This window comes from Excalfactoria chinensis, chromosome 3, assembly GCF_039878825.1.
Source record: "Excalfactoria chinensis isolate bCotChi1 chromosome 3, bCotChi1.hap2, whole genome shotgun sequence".
NCBI classification, from domain to species: Eukaryota; Metazoa; Chordata; class Aves; order Galliformes; family Phasianidae; genus Excalfactoria; species Excalfactoria chinensis.
The window spans coordinates 79,336,905-79,362,441 of record NC_092827.1 but is presented as its reverse complement, the minus strand read 5'-3'; the positions used below and the strand labels follow the sequence as shown (position 1 = coordinate 79,362,441).

Sequence of the window (25,537 nt, the reverse complement as noted above, 5' to 3'; positions counted from 1 at the left end):
TTCTGCTGGCGAGGACAGCAGGTTCTAACAGCTTCTGCCCTTGTGCTGAGCTGAACAGCTATGAGCACAACACTGTGAAAACTCAGGGCACGAGGTTTTACTCATGTACTGGATGTGTTTAATCTTTGTGGGCTGATGTGGTGTTGAGTGAGCCCCAGCTGGGTACCTTTAGCTGCTGTGATGTGGAGAAGGGTAAAGCATGCAAAACGTGCTGTGACCTCTTACTCACAATTTTGATGGTAAAACCCTAGCATTTGAAAAAAAAAGAATCATCATCAAGCTCCACTCAGCTGAAGTCATCAGTGCTGATTTCCAGAACAAAAGTCTCAAGGTGTCTCCACGTGTGGGCTGAACTTTCCTAATGTTTATAGAAAGAGGCCGCATTGCACACGCTGAATGCAGGGCTTGCTCATCGGTGTCTTCCCCCCCATGCAAACTGCGGTGCTTCGGACCTGCCCAGGAAACGCAGCTGGTTTCCTGCCGGCAAGCTCAGCAGTGCTGTGCTAGCTGAAGACCTCCCTCACCTGTGGGTCACAGTGCACTAACATCTTGGTTTTGTATAGAGAGCTTCTTATCTATGGATTAAAGAGCTTCCCCAGGGGACCAGGGATGTCCAGCCACAGGTCACGCAGTCCCCCCCAGCCACAGCACAGATCCACAGCTTTACAAAACACAGCCAGGCAGGGGAGGTGGGAAACGTGCGGGGAAAAGGAAATGATTGCGACACAGCCCTGTGTGACGCAAGTACATTATCTCCTAATGCTGAGGTATGAGCGTGGAAGGAGTTCCCCTCATCCGGGGATGGGCTCCATGACCCAGCACGATCCTGAGTTACTGGGGCTGGCAGGCTCCTCTGGCTCTAATTAACCCTTTCTGCTGCTGAGGAAGTGCAGAGGACACTCATTAGATAGTCACAGTGAAAATATTTCGTCTATCAACATTGCCTTTCATCCAAGCATCTCAAAGGACTCCACAAGTATTAATTAAGCTCACCTCCCCCCTGCCCCCAAGGCAAGTATGAATAATTATCACTGAGCAGGATGGAAAACTGGGGCCATGCTTGCCCAAGAGCATCCAAGCAGCCATAGAAGAAGAGCAATTTCCAGTGGCAGGCCCCAGTAGCAAACCTGTGGGCAGCACAGCCTGTGAGCCAGCCCTGTTTGCTGGGCTCTGCTCGGGGACTCCTTCCCCTTGAAGGTCACAGCATTCAAAGGACAGAAGAACAGAATTATTTTCATTTTAGGGTGCGAAGAGACTGATTTCATGAAATAAAATACAGGTAAAAATGGCAAGAAAGTATGAACTTCCTTTATCTGTGTGAAAGCTTTCCAAACAACAGACTGTTGTCTCATTCACCCCATATCCCATATTACGCTCTTCTGCTGTTCTTCTACAACACCAATAGTTTCTGAAACTAATGGATGATAAACCAGGTTTCACGGAATCAGGTTCAGAACTTAAGGAATATTCTAAAACCGAAGTGATCAAATCTGTGGTTTTACAACCTTGTTTGTTATTTCACTTTACTATTATCAACTTCAAGGCTTAGAGTGCTTTCATTTTTCCTTTCCTCCAACCATTCTGCATCAAGACATTTCAGGTCAGGACTGCTTAGGTTGCAAGTTGAGGTATATTTTACAGTGATAAAAACTCACTGTCATCAGCTAGTCTGAGCTCTCTCATGGCCCAGCCCAGAGGGACTTGGTGAGTTACTCTGTAGGTAGCTCAACCACTTACATCACATTACTTGGTTAATTTTCCTGGATATATCTGTAACTGCTGAAGGGACACTGAAGTTTCTCCACCTTCCAAATCCTGCTCCACGCTTCATGGAGAGGCTCCAGTATTGGGCTCCTTGTTTTGCAAATTCCTTACCTACAGGAATGTTGTGGGAATGAATATACAAATATCGTCAGATTCAGAGATATCAGAGCAATGTGAAGGGGAGTCATAAATATACCTCACGCGGATAATAGCTGCTATAAATTTTGTTGCCTTGATCTGGCTTGGCATCACTGCATGGCTGTGCTAGTTCCTCTGTCCATGGCAGAGGAACTGTTTATTACTGATATATAACTATATCATTATGGTCTCCTTCTGGATGGCTCAGGATAAAAGTAGCTCTATAGTCTGAGTTAGGCACTTTTTAAAGCAATAGCAGCTAAACAAACAAACACCCCTATGAGGCCTGTTACTGTTTTAAATTCACAATTTATCTTAGGCCAGCACAACTTTCTGGCAAATACCTTTTAGGTGGCTGTGTGGCCTCTGAGCTCAGACCACACTTGACGCCTTAGCCACCAAGAGATAGAGCTCTGAGGAACAAGCACTAACAAGAGCAAAGGAACTGAACAGCCAACTCTTCTTCACCACAGAGGATCTTCTGCTGCAGCAACTGGGTGGGGGTGAGGCCCAGTGGGCCTGGCTGAACCCCATTTTCCTGGCTGGTCCATAATGGCAGCTGGGACAGGGCTGTCCCCTCCCAGCCCCTACAAATGCCATCTGGTAACAGGGATGGGGAGCCTGGGGAAGGTCCCAGGCCATCAGCAGCCCAGCTCTGGGAAGTGTTTCAGATCAGCACTGTCTGTTTCCAATTATGTCTAAGAGCATTTCTGTACCGAAGAGCCAAAGTCTTGATTTATGGGCTTTCGGACAAGGGAATGCAGTGTTTTTTATTATCTTTATCTCTAAATCTTCTCTCGTTGCTTGTTGCTTGCACAAAACTCTCACAGTCTAATGCAAAGGTCTTTCGATTTTCCTACACACTTGGGTGCTAAAGTCCTGCACTGACCTGCAGGATTACTGTTGCTGCACCAGAGGGGAGGCCAGCCTGGCATGTCCCCAGGAGGAGGACAGGCGCTGCTGGAGGCAGCAGGATGGCCACAGTGGGCCCTCCATGCCACCCTTGGGCCCAGAGCTGAGCTCAGGTCTGGCTGTGGGGCTGTGCCAGAGGTGGGCTGTGGGACCAGCCCTCACCTACACCACTCGGCACCAGACATTCCTCTGGACGGAGTTTGTGCTGCATTGGCTTCCCACATACTTGTCCTGACATCACATGGGCTGGGGCCCTTCCCGCTGCTGCCCAGTGTGATCTTACTGTACAGAAATTGCTCTTAGAAAACAAAGTCTCCCATGGAAGGAAAAGGCTCGGATGCCGTGAAGAAGAGTTTTATGAGCTTTGCCTCAATATTCGTTGTGCAACATCTTTGCAGGATTTCATTATTTATGATTTTATCTATCTACGTTCTATGCCTAATAGCTCGGAGGTGCCGTTGATTAATTTTTTCCAACCCTTTGATGTACTGGCAATAACTTGTCTGCATTGTCCTGTGTCAGAAAAGTAGAAATTACCACAGCGGGGCTGGGATGGGGTGTCGTGAAGCGGCCCCAGATGGAACTGCTGTGCTCCTGCTGTGGAATAGGGCTTCCCAAGATGTGCTCTTGACACTTGTGTCACTCCGGTAGTTGGCTGATGGCAATACAAGCTGAGTCAACCCCCTGATATGGGAAAAACCTAACTCAACCGAAAAACGTTTTGTTTTTGTTTTTGCTAGGTTAGTGAGTTAACTCAATTCTTTGTGAGTGCAGATACCTACCAGAGATACTGCGGAGGACTACACAAGGGATTGGGCAGTAGGAGCGTCCAAAGGAGGAAGAGGAGGGAGCGGGGCAAGTGGGGGCAGGCTGGGAGAGCCACACCCTACGTGCGGACACTGCAGTCGGATTCCTTGTACTGGTTCCATCCTCGATGTCGTAACCGGTTTCTGGAATCTTTTCAATTAGGCAGTGATTTATTGGTTAGTGGGGTGTGTTTGGACAATCTCCAGCAACAGGCACGAAATGCATTACCATGCTAAGCTCTGTCCTACTGCCTGCAATGCTAAGCCATGACATTGTTGTTTTTGTTGTGTTTTTTTTTTTCTCCAGGAAATGAATCTTTTTAAAAGTGGTTATAAGAATATATGACTAGGCTATCAAGTGATGTAAACCTGCCCATTTCCAAAGCTTCAGTGCAGTTATACCACTTATAAAAGGATCTACTTCAAGATTTTAGCTGCCCCAGCATATTAGTTGCTGATGAACAGGAGGTCTTCCTGAAAAGAGTGCATTTATCAGCATAAATGGACCTTTTTGTTCCCTTATGTGGAGGTTTTCAGCCTGCCCAAGCTAAAGTGTTTGCTAGTTCAAAATTTATTATTTCTTGTCATCACTTCTCTTACAGTCATCACCTCTCTGGTATCGGTCCAATTCTGTGGATTTGTCAATCACCACCACAAAGAAACCCTGAGCCAAAATAAACCTGGCCTGGCTTGATTTTCGTATTACAAATGTACTGGCACAACTGTTGTCCACAAAACCTCCTATTTCAGCAAAGTGCTCGAAATCCTATTGACTTCAATTAATAAGTTAAGCAAGTGCTTAAACGCTGTTTGAACTGGGGCCTGATGACCCTGCCTTGGCCAACAATTCACTAGGTTGGTTTCTTTTCTTCCTTTCTTTCTTTCTTTTTGTTTAATAGTTGCATAGCTTTTAAAGGAATTTCCACATTTCACTTCAGTCAAGAGATCAAAAATAAAATAAAATAAAATAAAATAAAAAATGGTGAGATCCAGGAGAACTGAAACCAGATATTATGTTTTCTTCAGACATTTTTCATTTAGCAACAGCCTGTAGTAGATGAAACATTAAGGATCCAAGGTCAGTGAATGAAACAAGGTGGCCTTCTAGGACACAATCCTCTGCTTGAAATTATGGGGTCAAATCTTGAAAAATTAATCTTACTCCCCTCTCAAGGTAGGGAATTACTGATGTGTCATATAAGGAAAAAAAACCTGCAGATTATGGACTACCACAGATATCCTTTGCTTCATGGTTGCTGGTGATGTCTGGCAGTTTTATATTACATGCTACTCCTGTTCTCCGTGTATGCAATTACGTAGGCATATTGGTATAAAGCGTGGTTATTACAAAATAACCACAACATGCTGGGCAGAGCATTTTATGCCTCTCACTTGGTCAAGGCTCATCTGGCCTCAATCTGATCATTTTGGTTTTGTTTTGTTTTGTTTTTCTTAAGGGACATCTATTTTAAGGTCTCTCCTATTTAACCAATGGAATCTATGTTAATTTGACCTATATTAAATCAACAGGTTTTTGTTTTTTTTCATTACTCCCTTTGCTGATCAAAGAGCTTTCAGGCAGTTTCCTCAGACGCTGGCATACCTTGCAGCTCCAGCAGGAAGCCAGCGTGCCAGCATGCAAATGCTCCCCGCCTTCCTCCTCTTGCAAAGGCAGCTGTGATCCCCACTGCCTCCCAAGCAGGGCACAGCTGACTTCTCCCTTCCATCCCCTCTTGTTCCAGGCACACGTGAGCTGCAGCACTGGGAAATTCCTCAGTGTAGGAAGAAAAGCCCTTTGGTGCATAGACCCCTCTCCCGAGACATGCACCCAAGCTTCTCCTCCCACAGCCTGGGGATGTCCACTGTTCCTGCTGGCATGGGGCTGTCCATGGCCACTACTTGTGCATGGCAATCTCTTTGGGGAGATGGCCCTGGGCCTGCAGGGCTGAAAAGGGACCCGTGCCCCAAGCCCTAGCATAATCTTGGTGAGCAGGGCCCAGGGAGGGGCAGGACCTCCAGCCTGGCCTCAGCACAGAAGGTTGGGGCTGGGCAAGGCCAGGCCAGCCCGCACCGCCACATTCTGCCCGCTGCCTCTCCAGCAGAGCGGCCAGGGCTACCTGACGGGGCGTGGGGAAACCTGATGAGCTACTGCCTGCAGCACACTTTGATGTCCTCGGATGAAAAGTGCTACGCAACTACAAAGCCTTTTTAATGTTATAAAGCCAGAACTTCTTGCTGCCTCGACTTGGCAGGGAGGCCGATTAGATGTTATCGGTTTTGCTGTTTACACTTACAGAAACTGCTGCAGTGTGGTTTTTGTCGTGTTTTGTTGTTAAGAGTACTGCGGCAAAATGACAGAAGAGTTAATTCTGGGGTCTGTTCCCTGCAACTTCAAGGAGCAGACAGAAGCGACTTTCCATTAACTGTCAGCGAAATGTAATAAACAAAATAGTCCTTTAAAAAAGAAAAGAAACTGGAAACAGCAAACCAAAACAAGCTGATACGTCTGGGCATACCGATGTGTTCTGACCACACCTGCAGTAACTGCTCTGAAAGGCATTCCTGTCCGAGCTTGAGGAAAAAGCCGTATTACAGCGGCCTGCTCTGAAATAACTGAGCATGGCCTACATTTCACAGACATCAGCTGGCTCCCAGACAGAGACCTGTTTGGGCCAGGCCTCACTGGCTGCTTTTCTCTATTCTACGCCTTTACACCTTCCCACCGTGCGGTTTCACTTGATGAAGTGGTGAAGCCCACCAGCGTGGTAGTCTCCCACCAGTGGCATGAGGCAGAGCTTGTGCTCCAGCCTACAGCCATTCAATGATCAGAGCTGAAATATGGGACAAAATGGCCCTTCACGGCCACTCATGTCACGGACACAGCAACGTGCGTGGTGGAGCATTGCGGGCACAGCTTCGCCTTCACATGTTCAGCCTCTCAGCCGCCCCACACTTGGTTTACACTGGATTATAAAACTAGAAGAAGCTTCCTATAAACACTCACTCCACATTTACAAGCCCTGTTTTGCAGTCGGCCTCCCAGGATGGCAGAGTTTCACCACACTCAGCACTACTGCTCCCAGCCAACAGAGGCACAGCCACTGCCCCTTCTCTCTCTGGCAGCTTTTCCTCTCATCCTTAAAATCTAAATTTGGCTGCAAACCTCACACAATCACCTTGATAACACAAAGTGTACACAAAGAGCACTCTGCAAAGGGTTTGTGCTCTTTGCATGCTGTCATGCCAACAACCACCTCCAAGTTTAGGGCTGACCCGGGTCACCTGCCAGCAATGTGCAATTTCTAGTGAGCACATCTAGGGCCTTTTTTACTGACAGCTTCCCTCTGTGCTCATCTGGATGCTATTCAGAAGGCACCAGGCAGACTCAGTCCCTCTGTGCCCGAGCAGAACAGCGGCTCCACTCAGGTGTGAGCAGCCAGAGGGGGACTGCACACAATGGAAGGAAACTGGGTACAGCACTTTTGCAAAACCAAACAAACAACACATTGGCGAAAAGAAAAGGCCCTCGAGAAACAGCTCGCAGCAAAATGGACAAAATCCTTTCCTTTGCCCAGCAGCAGTGGGTTGTGCAGGCTGGAGTGTTTTCACACTGAAAGCATGGCAGCGTTTGGGAGATTTCTCTACAGTCTACAAATAAACAAAAGCCAGGGAGTGTTTTGCATTCAATAGTTAATCATAGTTGGCTGAGTGTTTATATTTTTCTTCACTGTAAAGGCATTCTTGGTCTGCCTCCCAAACAGCTTGTTTTGTCTGCGAGATTTAATCTTGAGTGGCAGGACCAGGCGCAAAGACAAACCTCAAAACAATCCTTATTTTTCTATAGCAAGATGTGAGATGTGAGACGTCAGCTTCCCTGCAACCAGGCCCCTCAGGTGAGCGAGTGTGGGGGCTACTGATTGTGAGGGGCTGGGCCTGGGGTCACCAAGCAGTTTGCTGAACTCAGTTTTAACCCTTTCCTGCTCTTTAAGCAGTCTAAAGCACCCCAAACAATGGGAATTCAATGCTCATTGGATGGGTTTCCACCCCAAAACCCTTGCTGCAGAAGCGATTTGTTTGTACACAGAGTGGAGGCTCAAGATGCCCGGCTTACTTTGAAATCCAGACATGGCTTTGTTTCAAGGCAACATCAAGGTAAGTCTCAAAGTTAGGAATGAAGGGATGATGCAATATGACTGTAGCCTTTAAGTGCTCGAGTCTACTTTGCTCAGAACCAGCTCAGGCACCGTACTGTGTTGACAGCAGCCATGTTTTTGTAGTGGTCCCAATTAGCACTGCAGACGAGTGACTGAATAAGTGAATTTACGTTTTTGCACTTCTGAGATCTGGAAATGATTACAAAAGGTGAACTTCTAAAATCTCAGTATTTTGTTTTCTTTGTTTTGTTTCCTTTTCCATTTGCCACTGCCTCCGAACCAGCTTTAAAGGTAGATAATATCAGCTTGTGCTTAGATCTGTATCTCAGGTTTTAAAGAAATTAATAAAATCACATAAAACGTTGCCTGAGAGGTACGTCTGCAGGTCATGTAGTCCAGCCTTTTGATGGAAGCAGGATCATCCCCAGTGCTAGATCAGGACTGCCACGGCTTTGCCTACTGCTGTCTCAGAAAGCCCTGAGGAGATTCCCTAACGTCATGGTGGGAATGCTCTCGTCCTCCAGGCTGCATATCCTGGAGCTTTTTGCTTGTGACGATGCTGATTTTGGAAGGATTTTTCACAAGACTTTCCTATAAACATAATTCAACAGAGCCCGAAGGATGAAGCCATGAAAATCCCTGTGAATCTATGTCAGCAGCTCCTTGCAGCTCCCTGCAGCTCCCCGCAGCCTGTGTGTCTAGCACTATGATACCTCTGTTACTGAGTTCCTGTAAATGCTTCAAAAGCAATAGTTGTTGTTAGCAGAGATCAGGTGTGTAGAAAAAATGCTTGGGGTGATGCTGATAGTCTCCAGAGCACTCTCAGAATTTCCTCTGTGCTGCCTTCAAGTATATGAGCTGTTTCTCCAACCACTTCCATAGCACCACTGGAGTGGGGAGAATAACTAACGCTCTGTGTGGGATAGTCAATATGCGGACCCTTCTGCCAGACCTTATCAAACCTTAGAACCAGGCACCCGCATATGGCCTTGCTCCGAACAGCCCCCTCCCTGCAAGCAATGCACCCAGCTCTGCAGAGAGCAGTTTGCCTCAGCGCTGAATGTCCATCCACTGGCAGTGAGGCGGCAGGACCCGGCTGTGGGCTCTTCACGCAGTGTGCCCATAACCAGCCTCCAGCAGCAGCTGAGTCACTCACAGGAGTCCAGGGCACTATTAGAAGTAGACACGCCACGGCCCAGTGTATAATTACACAGCCACCGTGGTGCGGAAATTAAGCTCTCTGACCCCATTAGACAGGAGTTGTTATTTCTTCTTGCCTACAAGCTCTGGAGACGAGTCCAGCTCTCGCAGTGTGAACCCATTCACCCAAACTCACCTCTTTTTGCTGAGAGCACAGAATGTCACCCCATTTGTGGATGCACTGGTGGCTGCCAGAGCTCACGTCCGCAGCCCTGGGGGAAGCAGCAGTGCCAGGACATAGCGCTGCTGCACTCAGGGATGGAGAGGGCAGTGCATCAAGTCTAGGAAGTGCAGCATGCTACGGGATTATTTTCACCAGAAAAGGATGCTGAAACAACTGTTGAGGCAAAACATGGGGCTGAAGGAAGGAGGTGTTTCTGTCACACAGATTTTTAACATTTTCTGTTAAACATCTTCTTTAATCAAGGTTATGATTAGAAAAAAAGCTCAGGAAAAGCTTTTATTTGGAGGGCGGTGAGGTGCTGACACAGGCTGTTTAGAGAGGTTGTGGGTGCCCCATCCCTGGAGGCATTCAAGGCCATGTTGGGTGGGGCCCTGGGCAGCCTGAGCTGATGGTTCCCATGGAAGGGGAGCTGGAACTAGATGATCTTCAATGGAATCTAAGCTGCTCTAAGATTCTATCGCTCCCCTTCTCATAATATGATTAGGGTCACAAAGATGAAGAGGAGCCTGGAGCATCTCCCTTCTGAGGAAAGGCTGAGAACTGTGGGAGTGTTCAGCCTGGAAAAAAGAAAACTGAGTGAGGGTCTTATCAATGCTTATACGTATCCAAAGGGTGAGGCCCCTAGATGGGGCCAGGCTCTTTTCAATGGTGTGCAGACAAAGGGCAATGGGCACAAACTGGAACACAGGAGGATCCATATGAACATGAGGAAGGTCTTTACTGTGAGGGTGACAGAGCTCCAGAACAGGCTGCTGAGAGGTGGCAAAGTCTCCTTCTCTGGAGGTATTAAAGACCCTCCTGGGCAGCCATCTTGGTAACCTGCTGCAGGGACTTGCTTTAGCAGTGGGGTTGGACTCGGTGTCCTCAGGGGTCCCTTCCAAGTTCTGTGGTTCCAAGACAAAGAGTGTGCAGAAGGAGGCTGATAGTGAACAGCTCCAAACCTTTTGTTCTGCCCCAGGGCTGGAGGTGCAGGGGGAAGTTGCGGTGTGGTGCTGCATCCTTTGTCTGGGAGAGCACAGGCAGAAGAGCACAGTGTAGGCCTGGCCAGCCAAAACACACAAGGAACCATTGCTAGTTGGCAGAGGTGCTTTGTGAGCTGTGGCTGGATTTTGCAGCTGCCTTTCCCTATCAAGGCACCAGAGGAAATACCCCGCTCCAGCAGCAGGGCAAGATTCTCCTCAGGCACAGTTCTCTGCCGGTTGCAAAAACGGCTCCAGCCCCAGCAGAGCGGGCACCTGAGCATGGGGCCTGCTGCAGGCAGCACCCACCGGAGGCAGCTGGGGGCCTCCCGGGAGACCACACTGTGTTCAGCAACAGAACAGGCAGCGGGTGTTTGGCTAGCAGTCCAGGGAGCAGCAATAAAAGGTCGGGGCTTGTGCCACTGCCGGCTGCCATCCTGTTGGAACACGCTGGAGGAGGGCTCGCCGGGTGGGGTGTGCGATGCACTGCTGCTGACTGTGCAGTTCAGAAAGTAAACAGATGGCTTCAACCTGGAGCTGCCACCCCGACACCAGCACTCGGCTCCATTTGGAAGGCACAAAGAACCTCGACGGCTCTGATTTCTAAACAAGTACTAAAAAAAATCTTTTGCTGTAAGGGACAGTGAGATAAAGGAAACGTGATGTCAAATTATAATCAGCTTGAATCATTTTGAATAAGCGCTGAGGCAACAAAACGTGCCCCGTTTTGCTGGCAGGCTGTCGGCTCACAAAGCGCTCGCTCCACCCAAACCTGGGGCTTGGAGCGGCGGTAGGAAGTCCCGATAGCCCGAGATTTGCTATGCGCTGGTACGGAGTTGCCATCCCTGGGGACAGAAAAAAGCATAGTTAGCTTTTAAATAGTGTTCGATGAAAACACGCCGCACCCCAAGGAGCAATTTTCACCACAGGCAGCTGTAGCACGAAGCTTTAATCCTTCACCCTCTCCGGCAACAAGAGAGATGCAGGGAGCTGCAGGAACAAACAACACCAGACCGCTGGTGTGTAGCTTGCTTTTCGTGCCTGCAATTAAGCGTCCGTTTTACTTCCTGTTGTTTAATATTGCATTTATTCTTATCGCCGCAAGAAAAGCCTCCCTTTTTATGTATTTTTATTTAATTTGCACTGGGGACACATTTGAAGGCCCGTATTGTAGACTCAGCAAGCAGCAGGGCAGCCGCCAAACCTTGCTTCCTTTGTTGATTTCTCGATGATTTAAGGCCTATTTGCAGCGGCTGATCCCAGTCCCCCCCCTGCCCTTTTGCTTGGTAACCACCACTTTAACAAAATGGTGTTTGTGCAGTGCCTTGGAACCAAGGATCGTGCTTTTAAATGTAAGCCCTAGAACAGAATAGGAAAAGCAGCCCCTAAATCACCGACACGCCATGCAATTTTTAAGCCAACAGCTTAGAATTATTATTCTGCAAGAAATCCTGAGTGACTGTTTATGAGGCTGGACAGTGATAGGACAAGGGCGAGTGGTTTTAAAGTGAGACAGGGGAGGTTTGGGTTCGATGTTAAGGGAAGGTTTTCACACAGAGGGTGGTGACACACTGGAACAGGTTGCCCAAGGAGGTTGTGGATGCCCCATCACTAAAGGCATTCAAGGCCAGGCTGGATGTGGCTCTGGGCAGCCTGGTCTGGTGGCTGGCAATCCTGCCAAAGGCAGGGGGGTGAAACTACGTGATCATTGTGGTCTTTTTCAACCATTCTGTGATTCTGTGTACTCAAAGAGTTGTAGCACAGATGAGGCTGCTCGTCTTTTATTTCACACCTAGTTAGAACCACTGGCACGGGGCAGAACCCTGTTCTGTTTGCTTTCCCCCGGCGCAAAGTTTGAAATTACTCTCTGAATCAACAGAAGTCAGTGGAAAAAAATCATAAAAAGCCTCTCTTGTTGATGTGCATTGTTCGGACTTTTACTGGTTTTACCCAAAGGGACAGAATCCATTGTTCCAAAGTACAAACAGGAAAAGATAGAACCTGATCAATGGTTTATTTAGGTGCAGGTTTCCTTCAGAATACACTTTCCCCCCGCTGGTGCTAACAAGTGAATTCAACTCAGATGTGGTGCAAAAAAATGTATACAGTGCTGTCAGCTTGACTGCCCGCTCTGTTCTGGAAAACAAAGGAGTTATTCTCTCTCAGTTATTCCGCAGTGGAGAATACAATACTTAGTTTAATCAATAAAAACAGTTTGTACAGTAAGACTGATGGCTTTTTCAGCACATCGTTCCACAGTTAAGGTGGGGCCCACATGACAGCAGCATACAGCAGCTTGCTGCGTCTAAACATTGGCCTCAGACTTGCTAGAAATAGCAGCAGTGGTGAGGAGCAAACAGGAGCGCCCCAGCACATCACAGGCACCTGGAGATGAAAACTGCAAAGGAGATGACGTAAGGGATTTTCAGGAACATGTAAGACGTTACCTTTAGGTTTAATGAGCGTTACAATACAGCAGTTGCAGAGAGGTAAGTAATTTAAAGGAAGAGCATTCACTGGCTGTCTGTGTTGTCACAGATTTCATTTGCTTCACAAGGAAAGGACAGCAGCCTGTAATTAGCAGTCATGGTCAGAAGCTGCATCCAAAGCTTGCTGCCCTCCTGCAGCACACCTTTCTCACTGAGCTGGAAAGGTGAGAAATTAGGTAGAGGACTCGATGCAGTGCTGCTTGTTCATCTCCATGGATCCCAGACTTGGTGCCTGACCCCAGCCTTGTAGCAGGGGCACTGCTGGGAGGGGACCAACAAGAGCTACTCCATCCTGTTCTGCCTCAGAAGTCTCCATGTGACATCACCAAGAGAAGAGCTTCAGGTACTGCTCTTCAGGGGAGACTTCACTCTCCTTCCTGATTCACCAAAGATGGTGATTGCCCTGTGTGCCACACAGGAGGTGAGCAAGAAAACAGGCAGAAAAACAAGCCTAGTAAGACTTTAACAATGCGTAGGAGATTCCTGCTAATTCTAGCAATGATTTTTTTCTCGAAAACTGAGTCAAGTCTACTCCATGTATGAATGGGAGGATGTTTAAGGACATCGATGATGCTGAAAATGTTGCTGATTTTGCAAAGCAAGCACGGCGATGAACAAAGCAATAACCAGCGCAGCAGAAAGACCAATGAAGGCTGAACTACACAAAATACAGTTAACTTTTATTTATTCTTCCAGCTGCTTGTCCAGTCTTTTCAGCAAGTTCACAAAATAATCTAACTTTGCTTCTGTAAGGTTTGGTATTACTTCTAGCACGAGGGATGCTACACATGCAGACGAACAAATTCTTGACTCTTAAGTTTGCATTTCAAGGACTGTCAGAGAATCATGCACCGATGGGGAACAGTAAATACAGGCTTCTTACGTTTTCTCCCTTAAAATCGTGATAGAGTAGAACTGAGGCTCTCCAGCGTGGTTGTAACACTGCCATTTTTCTCCCGTGTGTTGCTCTCATGAATCACATGAACCAGCACTCAGCACCTTTTAATGGCATTTTTCACAAAATAGGAAAGCAAGAGCTGGAAGTCTCATGCTTTCTCAACTGTCCACAATAGATATTATGACAAAACAGGAGCTAACAGAGTTAACTCTGACCTATTAGATTACATCTCCTGTGGCTAACTTAAATTGCTCCAATATATTTTTTATCTGATATAAAATTATTCAAACCAGCTCTCATTTCTGATTTAGTTCTTACACGTAATCTTCCTTACAAACAGAAGAGCTCACCCATTTCCATGTCTTTCCTCCCGACACCCCACCTGTAATGATAACCCCCACAGAACAGTTCTGAGAACCACCAGGAAGAGCTCCATAAACCACCGCATGCACTGAAGTGTGCAGGACGACTCTGAAATAAAGAACAAGTTCATCAAGTGCAAGGAAAATGCCTTTATTCTAACCTGAAAACTGATAGGTGTGCAGGCTTTATCTCACACAGAAACACTTCAATCTCTCAACTCGTCTACTTAACCTTTTTTGCCAAACACCACCAGTTGTAGGATGAGGTAAAATTAAACAGCAAGCACCGACTCATTTCCATGTATGTTAGGGAAAAACTGGTATGGCGTTGTGGAGTAACATAAAGAATTGTTGGCTGAGGCATTTTCTGTCTTCGAAGTCCTCCTTCACGTGGTTTGTAGAACATGCAGACTTCAGTAAGGAAGCAGTCCTTTGTCCACAACTCTTAGGCTGGGGTGAAGGGAGCATTTTTGGTTGAAAGCACACATTACTTCTGAAGAGCAGAACTTCTAAAACACATTGCAATTGCTGGCCTTTGAAAGCAAGTACTCTGAAAGTACCTGAGCCCCTCAGGCAATTTGATGTATAGAGCAAACACCGTGTCCGTGGGGTGGTCAGCATGACGCTGAATCAAATATAGGGCTATTAAATGTCAGGTTCCAGGGATCTACAGATTCAACTTGAGGTTGCTTCTTTGTTTTTTTTTTTTCCTTGAATACACCAGAGATTGCTTCTATGAGATTCTGAATGTTGTGAGAACAAATGCTTTTCATTAGCCATCCTCCTTCTCCCTTCCCATTCACAAGAGTTAACTTATTCCCACGTATGTGTGTGAGACTTTGATTTCTACCTGAAGAAATGCAGGTCTGAGATTGTCCCAACATACCTATCAATGTCTATTTTCAGTCATTTAAGGCTGTTCAGTTACAGTTTTGCTCAACACATAAAAAACATTGCCCTCCGCATCTGCTCTAAGTCTTGGTTTGCATGCAATGCCTCCACAGGGAGAACTCAGCTCAGACCTTTGGAGCTGTTTACAGCCCTCAGATAATGCAGCAATCACATGGAGATGGGTTGCAGGACAGAACATGTCCCCCTTTGCAGTAACGCCTCTGATGTTGTTTGCAGCTTAACTTCCAGCCAAGAACTTCAGTATTAAACTACAATTTTGCCTATAAAATAGCTAAAAATACCTGTAGTATCTAGAGGCAACTTATTTGCATAATTTTTAATTGTTAAGCTTCACTGCCCAGAACCCATCTACATCCCCTTGGTGGACATTACACTGGAACGTGCTCATTTGAATATAAAACAACAAGATTTAGAAAGGGTAGGAGAACACTAACAATCAAGTAAAATTGGATGAGATTCCATTACACGAGCGGATAGTGGTGATAAGGTGAACAATTTGAAACTAGACGTTCTTCAGTGCCACTGTATCATCCGCGTATCATTCATCTGGTTCCTTGTATTTAGCAGAAGTAGGGCACATTTTCCATGTCCCATTTATAAGCAACACAGACCGTTAATTTCATCCCTTACTGGAAAGCCCCCATTGTCTATTTACAGATTAATCTGGGAAGTGACACGGTGACTGCTAGCCCTAACTGGTGCGCCTGACACAAGCACGAAAGGAAGGATGAATAGGTGGAATTTTGTATTTGGCATTTCAGAGTTAGGGGAGGAAATGCTTCCAGTTATATACACTTAACATTACTTCTGAGAAAACATTGAGATTAGGCATTAAGCTAAATATATGCAACCCCACATTATTTCATCAGTTACTTTCCAAGACTCGTTTCATTCATTTGTTGGGAGTTCGCATCTTAGCAGTTATTTATCTTACTTGGAAAAATTACAGGTCTTTGGAAGAGCATTATTTTGTTATACTGATTGATAGAACAAGCTCTTAGAGCATTTGTACTGGAGCACTGGAACTTTTTCATAAGAGCAAGGGGAGTTCATTAGAAAAACACTGAAAGTGTGCAACTGGAAATAAAAACAAAGCATAAAAGCGCAGCATTTAATATAAGATGAGCTTTCAACTGAAACATAAAAAAACCCTCCGAAACCCTGCCATATTAATATCAGACCCACTTGAAAGGCACTGAGAATTGAACTGCGCAACTCATATCCATACCTGTGAGAATAATAACCACAGTGAGATGCAAACAGCCAAGGCAGAATATGGCACTGTACAGTCCATTAGGCATTTCTGGTATATACGGCAGTACTATATTTTCTTAGGATAAGCTGGAAATGTTAACTAGATGGACAAATTTCACAATATTTCTGTAGGAAACAAACAAACAAATCCAATTAACACCATCTGAAGATAAGCAAACAAGGCATAACATATAGGACATTGTTGGCACAAGAAAATGTTACCACATCAAAACACGCACTTTTAAATTTAATCCAGTAGATACATGAAGGAATGGAGGAGGCAAAGGGAGTTGATGAACATGAAATACTCAGTTTTGAGTGTGCTAGCTGAGGTCATTGTTTCATAAATCAGGCAAAACATGAAGCTATCAAAACTATTGAGGAGGCTAGAAAGTATCGAGCCAGTCCAGCCCATTTCCAGGAATACTTGAGTGCTGACATGCGTAGACTGAAGAATCTGTCCAGTATCATCTCAGTGCCCGAGGTTACCTAAAGCTTTCCATTAGCAAATGCAGCCTCCTGGAACTGAGGGACAAATGTTTTGAAATATGCCCTGGTGGAAGAAAAAAAAAAAAAGGCAAAAAAAAGAAAATTCAGGATTAGGAAGGAGTATGTGGTATACGTGGTATATGTACGTAGCCAAAGTTTTAACAAAGACAAACATAAGGTTACTGTGTTCAGTCCATTATTACCTCATAAATGGGTACTGCTTTTCTTGCAATTTTTTAGTATGCAGTAGACACACATACTTCATCTTTCTACATCCAGCAATGTTTCTTCCTACAGTGGCCTTAGCACTAACAAGTTGCCACACTTCTTACTGTGGTTGGTCAACATTAGCAACTCGTAACTGCCAGAATGGCCTGATCCAGTGTCCAGACTTCATCCAGAGCAAAGTTCCAGAAATAAACCCTTTAATGCACCGCAAAATACACCTCTGAATGGCTGTAGAAGTGAGAAACACTTAGGAGAGTCAAAAGTGCAGTAATACCACTGCGTGCAGCATTTTATATCAGAGATTTTTGACACAGTTGACACTCGCCATATTTCTTCGATAACAATGTTAGTTTCTATGTTAAAGAAAACTTCACATATGGTAACAAAGGACCAAAGACAGCCAAAGCAATGAGCTGCAAAGCCTTGAGAATACAGGGAGAAGATAAGTGCTTTGTCTCTCTACAGAACCCTTGACGCAATACAGAGTCATTATTGATCTAAGATACAGAGAATAAACACTAACACTCTGGATGAACTGAAATTCCTTTCATTCAACACTGAAATTCGTAACGTTATTCTTTAAATTAAGATGCGCTTTGTGTATGTTGGATCTCAGCATACCTTCTTTACATAGAGTTGAGTGACTCATGTATCTGCAAAACGAGCTGACCCAAAGTAGCCAATACTGAGTTTGAATTGTGCCCTTGAGTTTATTCTCACCAAAATACTCAGCTGTGTACTGAACACATCACGTGAGCGCCCAAGATACCCTGTATTTTGCACGTTACATTAGAAGCTGCTTCATCATGCTGTATTTGCTTTTTGCCTACTACTTTCCTCACTGAACTTTCTTTACTTCATTGCTTTGCTTTCTGTTTGCACCACCAGTCTTCATAACTTTCTGTGCAAGAAGAACCTGCTCCCATTTTTATCACCAAAAATGAATGTCCCCGGCCACATTTGTTATGTTGCTGGTTTCTCTGCTCATATACCTCCTGCAGGAAACATACGCTGAACATCTTCACCATCAATCATGACCTGTATTTTATGGTTTGTGTCAAAGGTTTGGCAATCACTGAGTGCCGATAATACCTCCTCACATCTGAAAATGCTGCAGGATCACAGGAGAGAACATTTCCCTCCCATTGTTGTGCCTGGCAGATTAATTAAAAAAAAAAGAAAAAGCTACAGTCAGCTTTTGTACAAAAGCTGTAAGCACACACGAGACGCCGCCCAAAGGTTAAGAGAGCAATATAAAGTAGGAGCATTTCTGGACTGAGCAGTCGAGGCCAGGAATGCAAAAGAAATGAGGGACAACCGGTGCATGTATTTTATAGCATACACAGATTGGTCTGGGTATTTATAGAACACACTTGGATTTATTGAATCAAAGTTCAAAACATGGCCCTCATAAATGATACCCACAAAAGTGGCTGTTCGTACTTGCACACGCACACATGGACCGCTACGGGGGACAACAATAATTTGATTTTAGGAGTTGAATGCAAATTCTCTGTGTTTTTACAAAACACATTTAAAACTGCAGCCACTGTATGGTCTGACCAACACTTCATCATTTTGCCAGCTCAAGTAGCATCACTTGCATGTTGTTAACCACAGGATCTGTCATCCTTTTATTTCTCCTTGCACTATCCATCCCAACATTTAACTACATTTCCTCTGCTTGCTTATTTTAAATAGCTTCTTCCTTCCCCTTTGATAGCTTCTTTGCAGACTCTTTTTCCAAGCACAAGATCTTCTCACCGACTTGGTAAATGTTACTTAAAACTCCCCTCCTATATTTTCCTAGCCTGTAAAGATTCTTAATCATTAAATGGAAATATGTGGTATTTTCCCTTCCTTTTATTTCTTTTCTGAAACATATTCTTCATAACATTTCAGTGCTTTGCATTAAAACCACATTTACCGTGTTACATTTCAATCACCTTTCTCCTAGATACATTCCAAGCGTGAATATTGCATACAGCCTCCCACACCATCATTATCTACACCAGTATCCTGTTCACCTCTTCCTGCACTAGAGCCTGAACCCTTTGCTGCAATGCTAAATCAAACACCTCCTTATATTCCCAACAAACGTACTACGTCAAGGAGAACGCTGTTTCACTGGTAGTTCATATGAACTTCTCAAAGGCGTTATATGTACTGCAAAAATCACTTCAGTACTTCATCATTTGTAAACACCTATTTTTTTCTTTCTGTGCTTTAAAGTACATGCTCGAGTTTGTCCTTATTATTTGTGATCTTTTCCAGACTGCAATAAGTGTAACACCAAATGTTCAGCCAGGACACATTCCTCCACTGCTGCCCCTCCCCATGTTATGGATGTATCACAGATTTTGGAGAAACGGTTTGGGTAACTCTGCTTCAGCATGGACACAAAGGAAAAAGACCCTGCAAAGAGGTCCGAAAGTACAGCATAATTGACTGAATTACATTAGCTGCAGTGTTTTTAATCAACTGAAGAGCAAAGAATGTGGGTTAAACTGCTATGATGTTCATAATGGTTACATATAGGGAGGGAATAGCAAATATTAGAGAGCATATAAAATTGACAAGGTTTATTTTGAGTATGCTTGAAGTGAGTGGAAGAGGCAGCAGGGACATTACTTGCTATTAGAGTTCACAGGACATTTTCTTTTTAAATTGCAGGGGCTTTTCAATGGAAAACTACAGTTTTGCTCAGCGGCGTGCCTTTCTGTGGAAAAGCTGACATTTCATCAGAATAAGAAGGGAAAGAATGAGGTGCTTTGCTTTGGGTTGATCTGAGAAGAGACGTCCTGGCTTGTGGAACTAAAAGCCTAAACATTCCGTCAGTTTGATATTAACCTGCTTATCTGTGGTACAGCATATCACAGATGATGCATCTAGTTACACAGACAAGGCCATGTGTGTAGGGAGTCAGAAATATAAACATCCCAGCAGAAGTAACCTCTTCAAAGGACTCAGTCCATGGCAAGAATGACGGGATAAGTCACTGGTATTTCTACTTCCAGCAGGCATTGTGCTACTGCTAGCAGGTACATTATGCTGACACTTTGACTGCATTTTCTTCATAGGATTGAAGCAACATTTTTGTAAGGACTTTTTCTTTTCATTTTAAGTGTGGGACAAAACTATACACTCAAATATTGTTATTTCCAATCAAATGGAAAAGGTGACATTCTTTCATCAACAACAGAAACTACTGGTAAGTAGGAGGAGAACAAACACCTCTTACTGGCTGACAATGGCCAAGTTTCATTTACCAACCAACTGCTGCTAAGGTCAAAGTGTACACACATTTCCACACAGATGGGACCCTGATGGGGACATATTATTTTAGGACTGGTTGCATGAAATTACTTTTTAAAAATACATGACTTTTTTCTAAAGGACAATAACAGACCGGATGGCAATGGCTTCTTTCACATGGACTACTATTCCTTTCCTTAACATTTAAGCTTCCAGGTGATAAAAATACTTACAATTTGTATCTTGTGCATACAGGCACAGAGAAACTCAGTGCACACATGAACTTAGGAGAAGATTCATTCCTCGTATTTTATTCGCATACACATATTCACATGAATTTACACCCTCTGTGACTTTCTCTGTGCCACATCACAGGGATCCACATACCAATCTCTCATTTTTTTTGTTTCAGACATGTTGCTGTGAGATACTTTTAAGTATCTCAGAAAGTATTCAAAATTGCTATTTTTACACCCCCTAGTTAAGTTCATCATCTGCAGACAACAGCTATTAAGTACGATTCAGTAATTAGGGTAACTAATGAATGACACTGAAGCTTTGCTCCTTGATCTGTGTTTTTTTCTATGCTGTCCCATACGGCAGAAATAAGCTTTTCATCAACGCTTTTTCTCCTTTATGGGAAACAGAGTTCCTTCTCTCTCCTCCTTCACTCCACCATGTTCTTGGTGGGTCTGTGTCACAGTGACCTTACACCAAGCTAAGAACAACTGCATAACATGTTCCTTCAAGTACAGAGAAACTGGTTTGCACCAAGTACACAGATATTCTATACATCAGTGCTGAGCACAATGGCTCTGCATCACTCTCATAATAGTTTAGATCTTAGCTTAACCAGTGTTTAAAGAGTTGCTTTCTTTTAAGCTTAGAGTGTGTGCCAATCTTCATACTCATACAGGCACACGTCTAACTCTTTGTTGAGTGTTTCAGAGTAAGAATCCATTGTTTTTTGTCTGTTTGTTTTTGTTCCCTCAAATGGTCATTTGCCAAGTTCAAGGTAGTAAGTTACGGGCTTTCTATGGAAATTTTTCTTCAGCACTCCATAAGACAACAAATTTTGCTGTACTTAACAACTATATACACTTGATAAAGTACATTGAATTTCAGGTGCTGTGCTCAAGGACATCTGTTGAGAGTAAAGCACTTACCTTTCCTTCACCTTATTATCCAGGAAAAAGAAAAGTCTGGCTATTGTAAATGGTAAGTATCTAAAAGAAGGTAGAATTGGATCGCTTGTTGTTTACATGTTTTCTAGTGAAATAAAACACTGACAAGGTCTCCAGAAGCCTATGTAGAATGGTGCATGTCTAAATCTAAGAGCGTGGGCTTGCAGTGCTTAAGACATACTCAACTCGGAATTTACATCCCTTTTGTAAAATTTCCTTCTAACAGTATTGTTTTTCCTGGGTAACTTAATGCTGTTGGAAAATTCTGTTGGAAGAAAACCTTCACTGAGCATCTGGTGATATCCTTTGTCTTCAGATTCCCGTGCTGCAATCTTCCTCAAAGATCTGAAGCTATGCAGCTGTGATCTCCCATCAAACACCTCACATAGTTTTATAGTGAAAGCATTCTGCCACTGGAATGCACTTGTTTCCTTCTGCTATTGTCTTTGTTTTACTGGTGTTACAGCCAACTATTCAACAGTGCTCTTATTACTGGCTGTTATGCAATAACGGCAAAGGAGTCATCTAGGTGTTTCTTTTAAAACCTTCAAGTGGGAAATTCTGAGTAGAACAGATTCAGAATCTGTAAAGAAAAAAAAAAGCATGCAAAATGCCATACCACTGAGATTTCTGCTTTTTGTGTCTGGAACAAGGATGTTCATCATGGGGTGATGAATCATCTTCCTAAGTCATTCACAAAATAGATGCCTCTGAAACTCCTCCTTTTTAAAGTGTGCTAAGTTTTCCAGCAGTCTGATCCCAAATTCATCCACGCTAGCAGTACTTACACTCATGTATCTTACATGTTTCAGCTCAGGATGTGAGAGTTTCAAGTGCCGTTTCCATTAAGAAGTGATTTGTGGAAAAGAAGGTACGAGGGAAGGAAGTAAAGTAATCTCGACTGTCCATATCAATTACAGACTCAGCTGTACAGCAGTGTATTCTGTCCTTGCGTATTCTTCACTTGAAACGGAAAGCCTCTGACTGAAAATCTTGATCGTTTCACAAAGATACATGGCCTGCTATTACTTTATCTCACCATACCACGTGTATGTACTGCATTACTTCTCATCAGAAGGCTGCCTCAAGTTATTGTACTGGGAGGGGAAGTCGGTTTCCATCACTGATTTTAAGAGTAAGCTTTTCAAACTAATATATCTTAATTAGGGGCATGTACTCTGCAGTCATGCGGACCTTGGAACAGCTGTACACAACCCTTTTGGGTATTCTGGAATTGGATCTGTGGCAAGGACACCATTCTCCACAGCACTGCCCTGTGGTCTCAGCATGGGAGAATAACAGTGAGTTTATGTTAGGATATTCTACAAAAGCAATTACTTATCCTGGGACCGAGGAGAGAACTAAATTATACCCCTTTCAGCTGTATTAGATACTTAGATAGCTTAGACTCCCAGGCAATTACCTCAGCTACTGCCCATTTCTTTTAGAGGAGATGCAACTTTATGATTTGCATAATTTTGCATCTCATATTTCTTTCCTCCTGCACCATAGAGGAACTGCTGCAAGACATCTACAAGTTTCTTCAAAGCCACAGAAACCTGACAGAAAATAAATCCCATCCAAAGACAAGTGATCTCCATAAATTAGTTACAACAGCATCGCTGTACCCTCTTCCAACTGAATTAGGTGAAAACAGGAACTAAGATGGGCGTAGGTCAGAGTAAGGGACAGCCCGAGGCTCAATGAAGTCTCTGACCTATTCCTCCCAGACTACTATTATTATGCTGACACTTTGCAATAAAATCTTATTATATAAATTATTTCAACAGCACAGCCATATTAGAATTATAAAAGAACTTCTCCAGGCTTTATCAACGTCACCTGATTATTCACTTTTTGAAGTACAAAGTGTTTGCATGCAGTATAAATACATATGTAGCGTGCCTTTGTATTCTCATATTCCTGTTGCAACTTGTTCTGACACAATGAAAACTTGTTTTGAAAATACTGAACACCTACAACAATCCCTTCTGGGTGCCAGACAACAGGATTCGTCCTCCTGTGACTACACAGGCACAGCCAGCTGGTTTGTTTCATGGAGCCTCTAATAATTAATCTCCCATGTACAATATGTTTACCACAACTCAGAATGGTACAGTGTGGTGTTCTGTTTATAACAGAAAATGGTCAAAGTTGCTCATACTTTTTTTCTCCTTTTAAAACGCTCTCTTTTCAAATTCCATTTGTCAGCAGCGATGCAATTCAACACCTTTAGTACTAATTAACAAAAGGAACTTAAATTAATAAATTGCTACTCTAATTCCACTACTGGAATTTAGGTCATATTTCATATGAGTGCTCATTACATCCTTAACTTTACATGAGTGGTGATGCTCCTCCTGCATCTCTATGGCTTTCATTTAACAATGACTGAAAAACAGCGCTGAAATCTTCTGCAAGACCAATCTTCCAGTAGGCCTCATATCAATACAGACTTTTTCCTTTTAAGCTCAGATGAGAGGCATTTAAGCATCTTTGCTATTTTTTACTGCATACGATGCATTAGAAACACATTTTAATTGAGTGAACCATGCTATGTTGTCTCTTTATTCATGGGTGTTTACACAGCATTCCTCACAAGGGTAAAGACGCATGCGCTCAGAACAGATCAGCATAACCCAGTCTCCTTGCTTTCTTCTGACAATAGAGTAACAGATGATTAATTCTGAGCTAGATACTTTACGGCAGTTATTAGAAGGAAATTGTTGTTAGAACAAATGATCTGACTCTGTGGATCAAAGATGCTAAAACCATTTAAGGGGAAAATACTTCTCAGCACAATATTTCTTGGTTATGTACTTTGAACTACGCTCTAGCAGGCAGGCCCACTAAACGGATGCTCTCCATGTGGCAAAGGCTCAGTAACTAACAAAAGCCAGGCCCGTGGCAAGCACCAGACATCCAGAAGGCAACCAAAATTCTCAGTCATCATTTGAGTATGAAAATCATCACATTTCCAAGCACAACTGTAGAACAATAAAGACACCTTCCAGGACTTTTTTATCACTTCAGATGTACGTAATGATGCAAGGCCTATCTTCATGTTTCTGAACTAAGCCTCTCGAAGCTGTGTTCTTCAGGTTGTGGTTTATAATTTCCTTACTTGGAAGCTTTATCTATAGCAAAGATTTTGCTTTTGTGTGAAACAATGCCTACAGTTCTTCACTTTACGCATCTCCAAAATCAGCGATGCCAAGCAAACATCTCAAGTGTTTATACAACAGCAAAACAATAGCTCTTAAATTACTGCTACTGTAATTGGCCAAACTCACAAAGATTCAGAGCACAGTGCCATTATGCCGCTAGCAAGTTTTTCTGGGTGCCAAAAAAAATCATCAAATAATCTCTCTTCCTCTTCTTGTGTTTCTATCTTTCTGCTTTTGCTCCCAGTCTATCTCCTTTTGCAGTAATTTCCCTACAAAGACTCGAGCAAATGTCTATGACCACTTCTACCTGCCAGTCTACACAAAAGCACCACCTGCATTCAGGCTGATGGACTGGACAGTAATCAGGAACCAACAGAGTTGGAGGGCCAAGCAACAATATCAGTCAGAACACAGGGTTTTAAGAAATATTGCTGCCTTCAGCGTGGGCTGCAAAACTACATGACAGAAAATTGCCTGCAAAATTGAAAACAAAACGTGTGCAACCGAAAACATAACAGGAAATGGATGTAGTAGAACTAGTGAAACTAAGTATGTACCTGAAATGTAAACATCCAACTTCACTCCATAAAGCTGTTTTCTGTGTTCTACTGACGATACCTTTCTCCTTCAGGACTTCTTGTTGGAGTTACTGTCATTTTTAATTCAAGTCGCATAGAAAGGTGCAGGAAATAGTTTATATTTAGACATATTTTCCAATGGTTTGCTGCTCACAGAAATAACAGGTGGCTTTACTCCTTATGAAGTGAACAGAAACAAAAAAAATAAATGCTAATTTGGTCCCACGTTCCATTTGTATCTCTGTTCCAAAAGATTAAGATATTGATTTTATAAATAAAGTCAAGAATTCAATGTAGCTCTGCTAAAAGAAAGAAGACAACTTTGCTGCCTAACAGCATAAAGTAAAACAAATTTGGACAATCTGCTCAAATAACAGAACTACCATAAATATAACAGCCTGACTGAAGGCAGATATGTAAAGGAAGGGAATTTGAGGGAACTGCTGCGGAGCCAAAACTGCAGATCATTATGTAGGCTGGCAATTAATGTTTAATGTAGAGAAACAAGGTAAGTAGGGACACCACTCTGCAAAAGATAACGTTGGTTCCAAGAATATCCACGTTCCCAAAGGCCTGAACCTTTACTGACAATTAGGGAAGAAAA

At 43.7% G+C, this 25,537-nt stretch overlaps 1 protein-coding gene across 1 annotated transcript in view; it reads right to left on the bottom strand.

Annotated features, from left to right (window-relative positions):
• Positions 1–13,267: 13,267 nt before the first annotated feature.
• BABAM2 (BRISC and BRCA1 A complex member 2) overlaps positions 13,268–25,537 on the bottom strand; it is a 155,587-nt gene continuing 143,317 nt past the window's right edge. Inside the window, exon 12 of the mRNA XM_072330985.1 lies at positions 13,268–16,585. Coding sequence (XP_072187086.1) covers positions 16,522–16,585 — 64 coding nt within the window. The 3' untranslated portion in view covers positions 13,268–16,521. The remainder of the gene's footprint in view (positions 16,586–25,537) is intronic.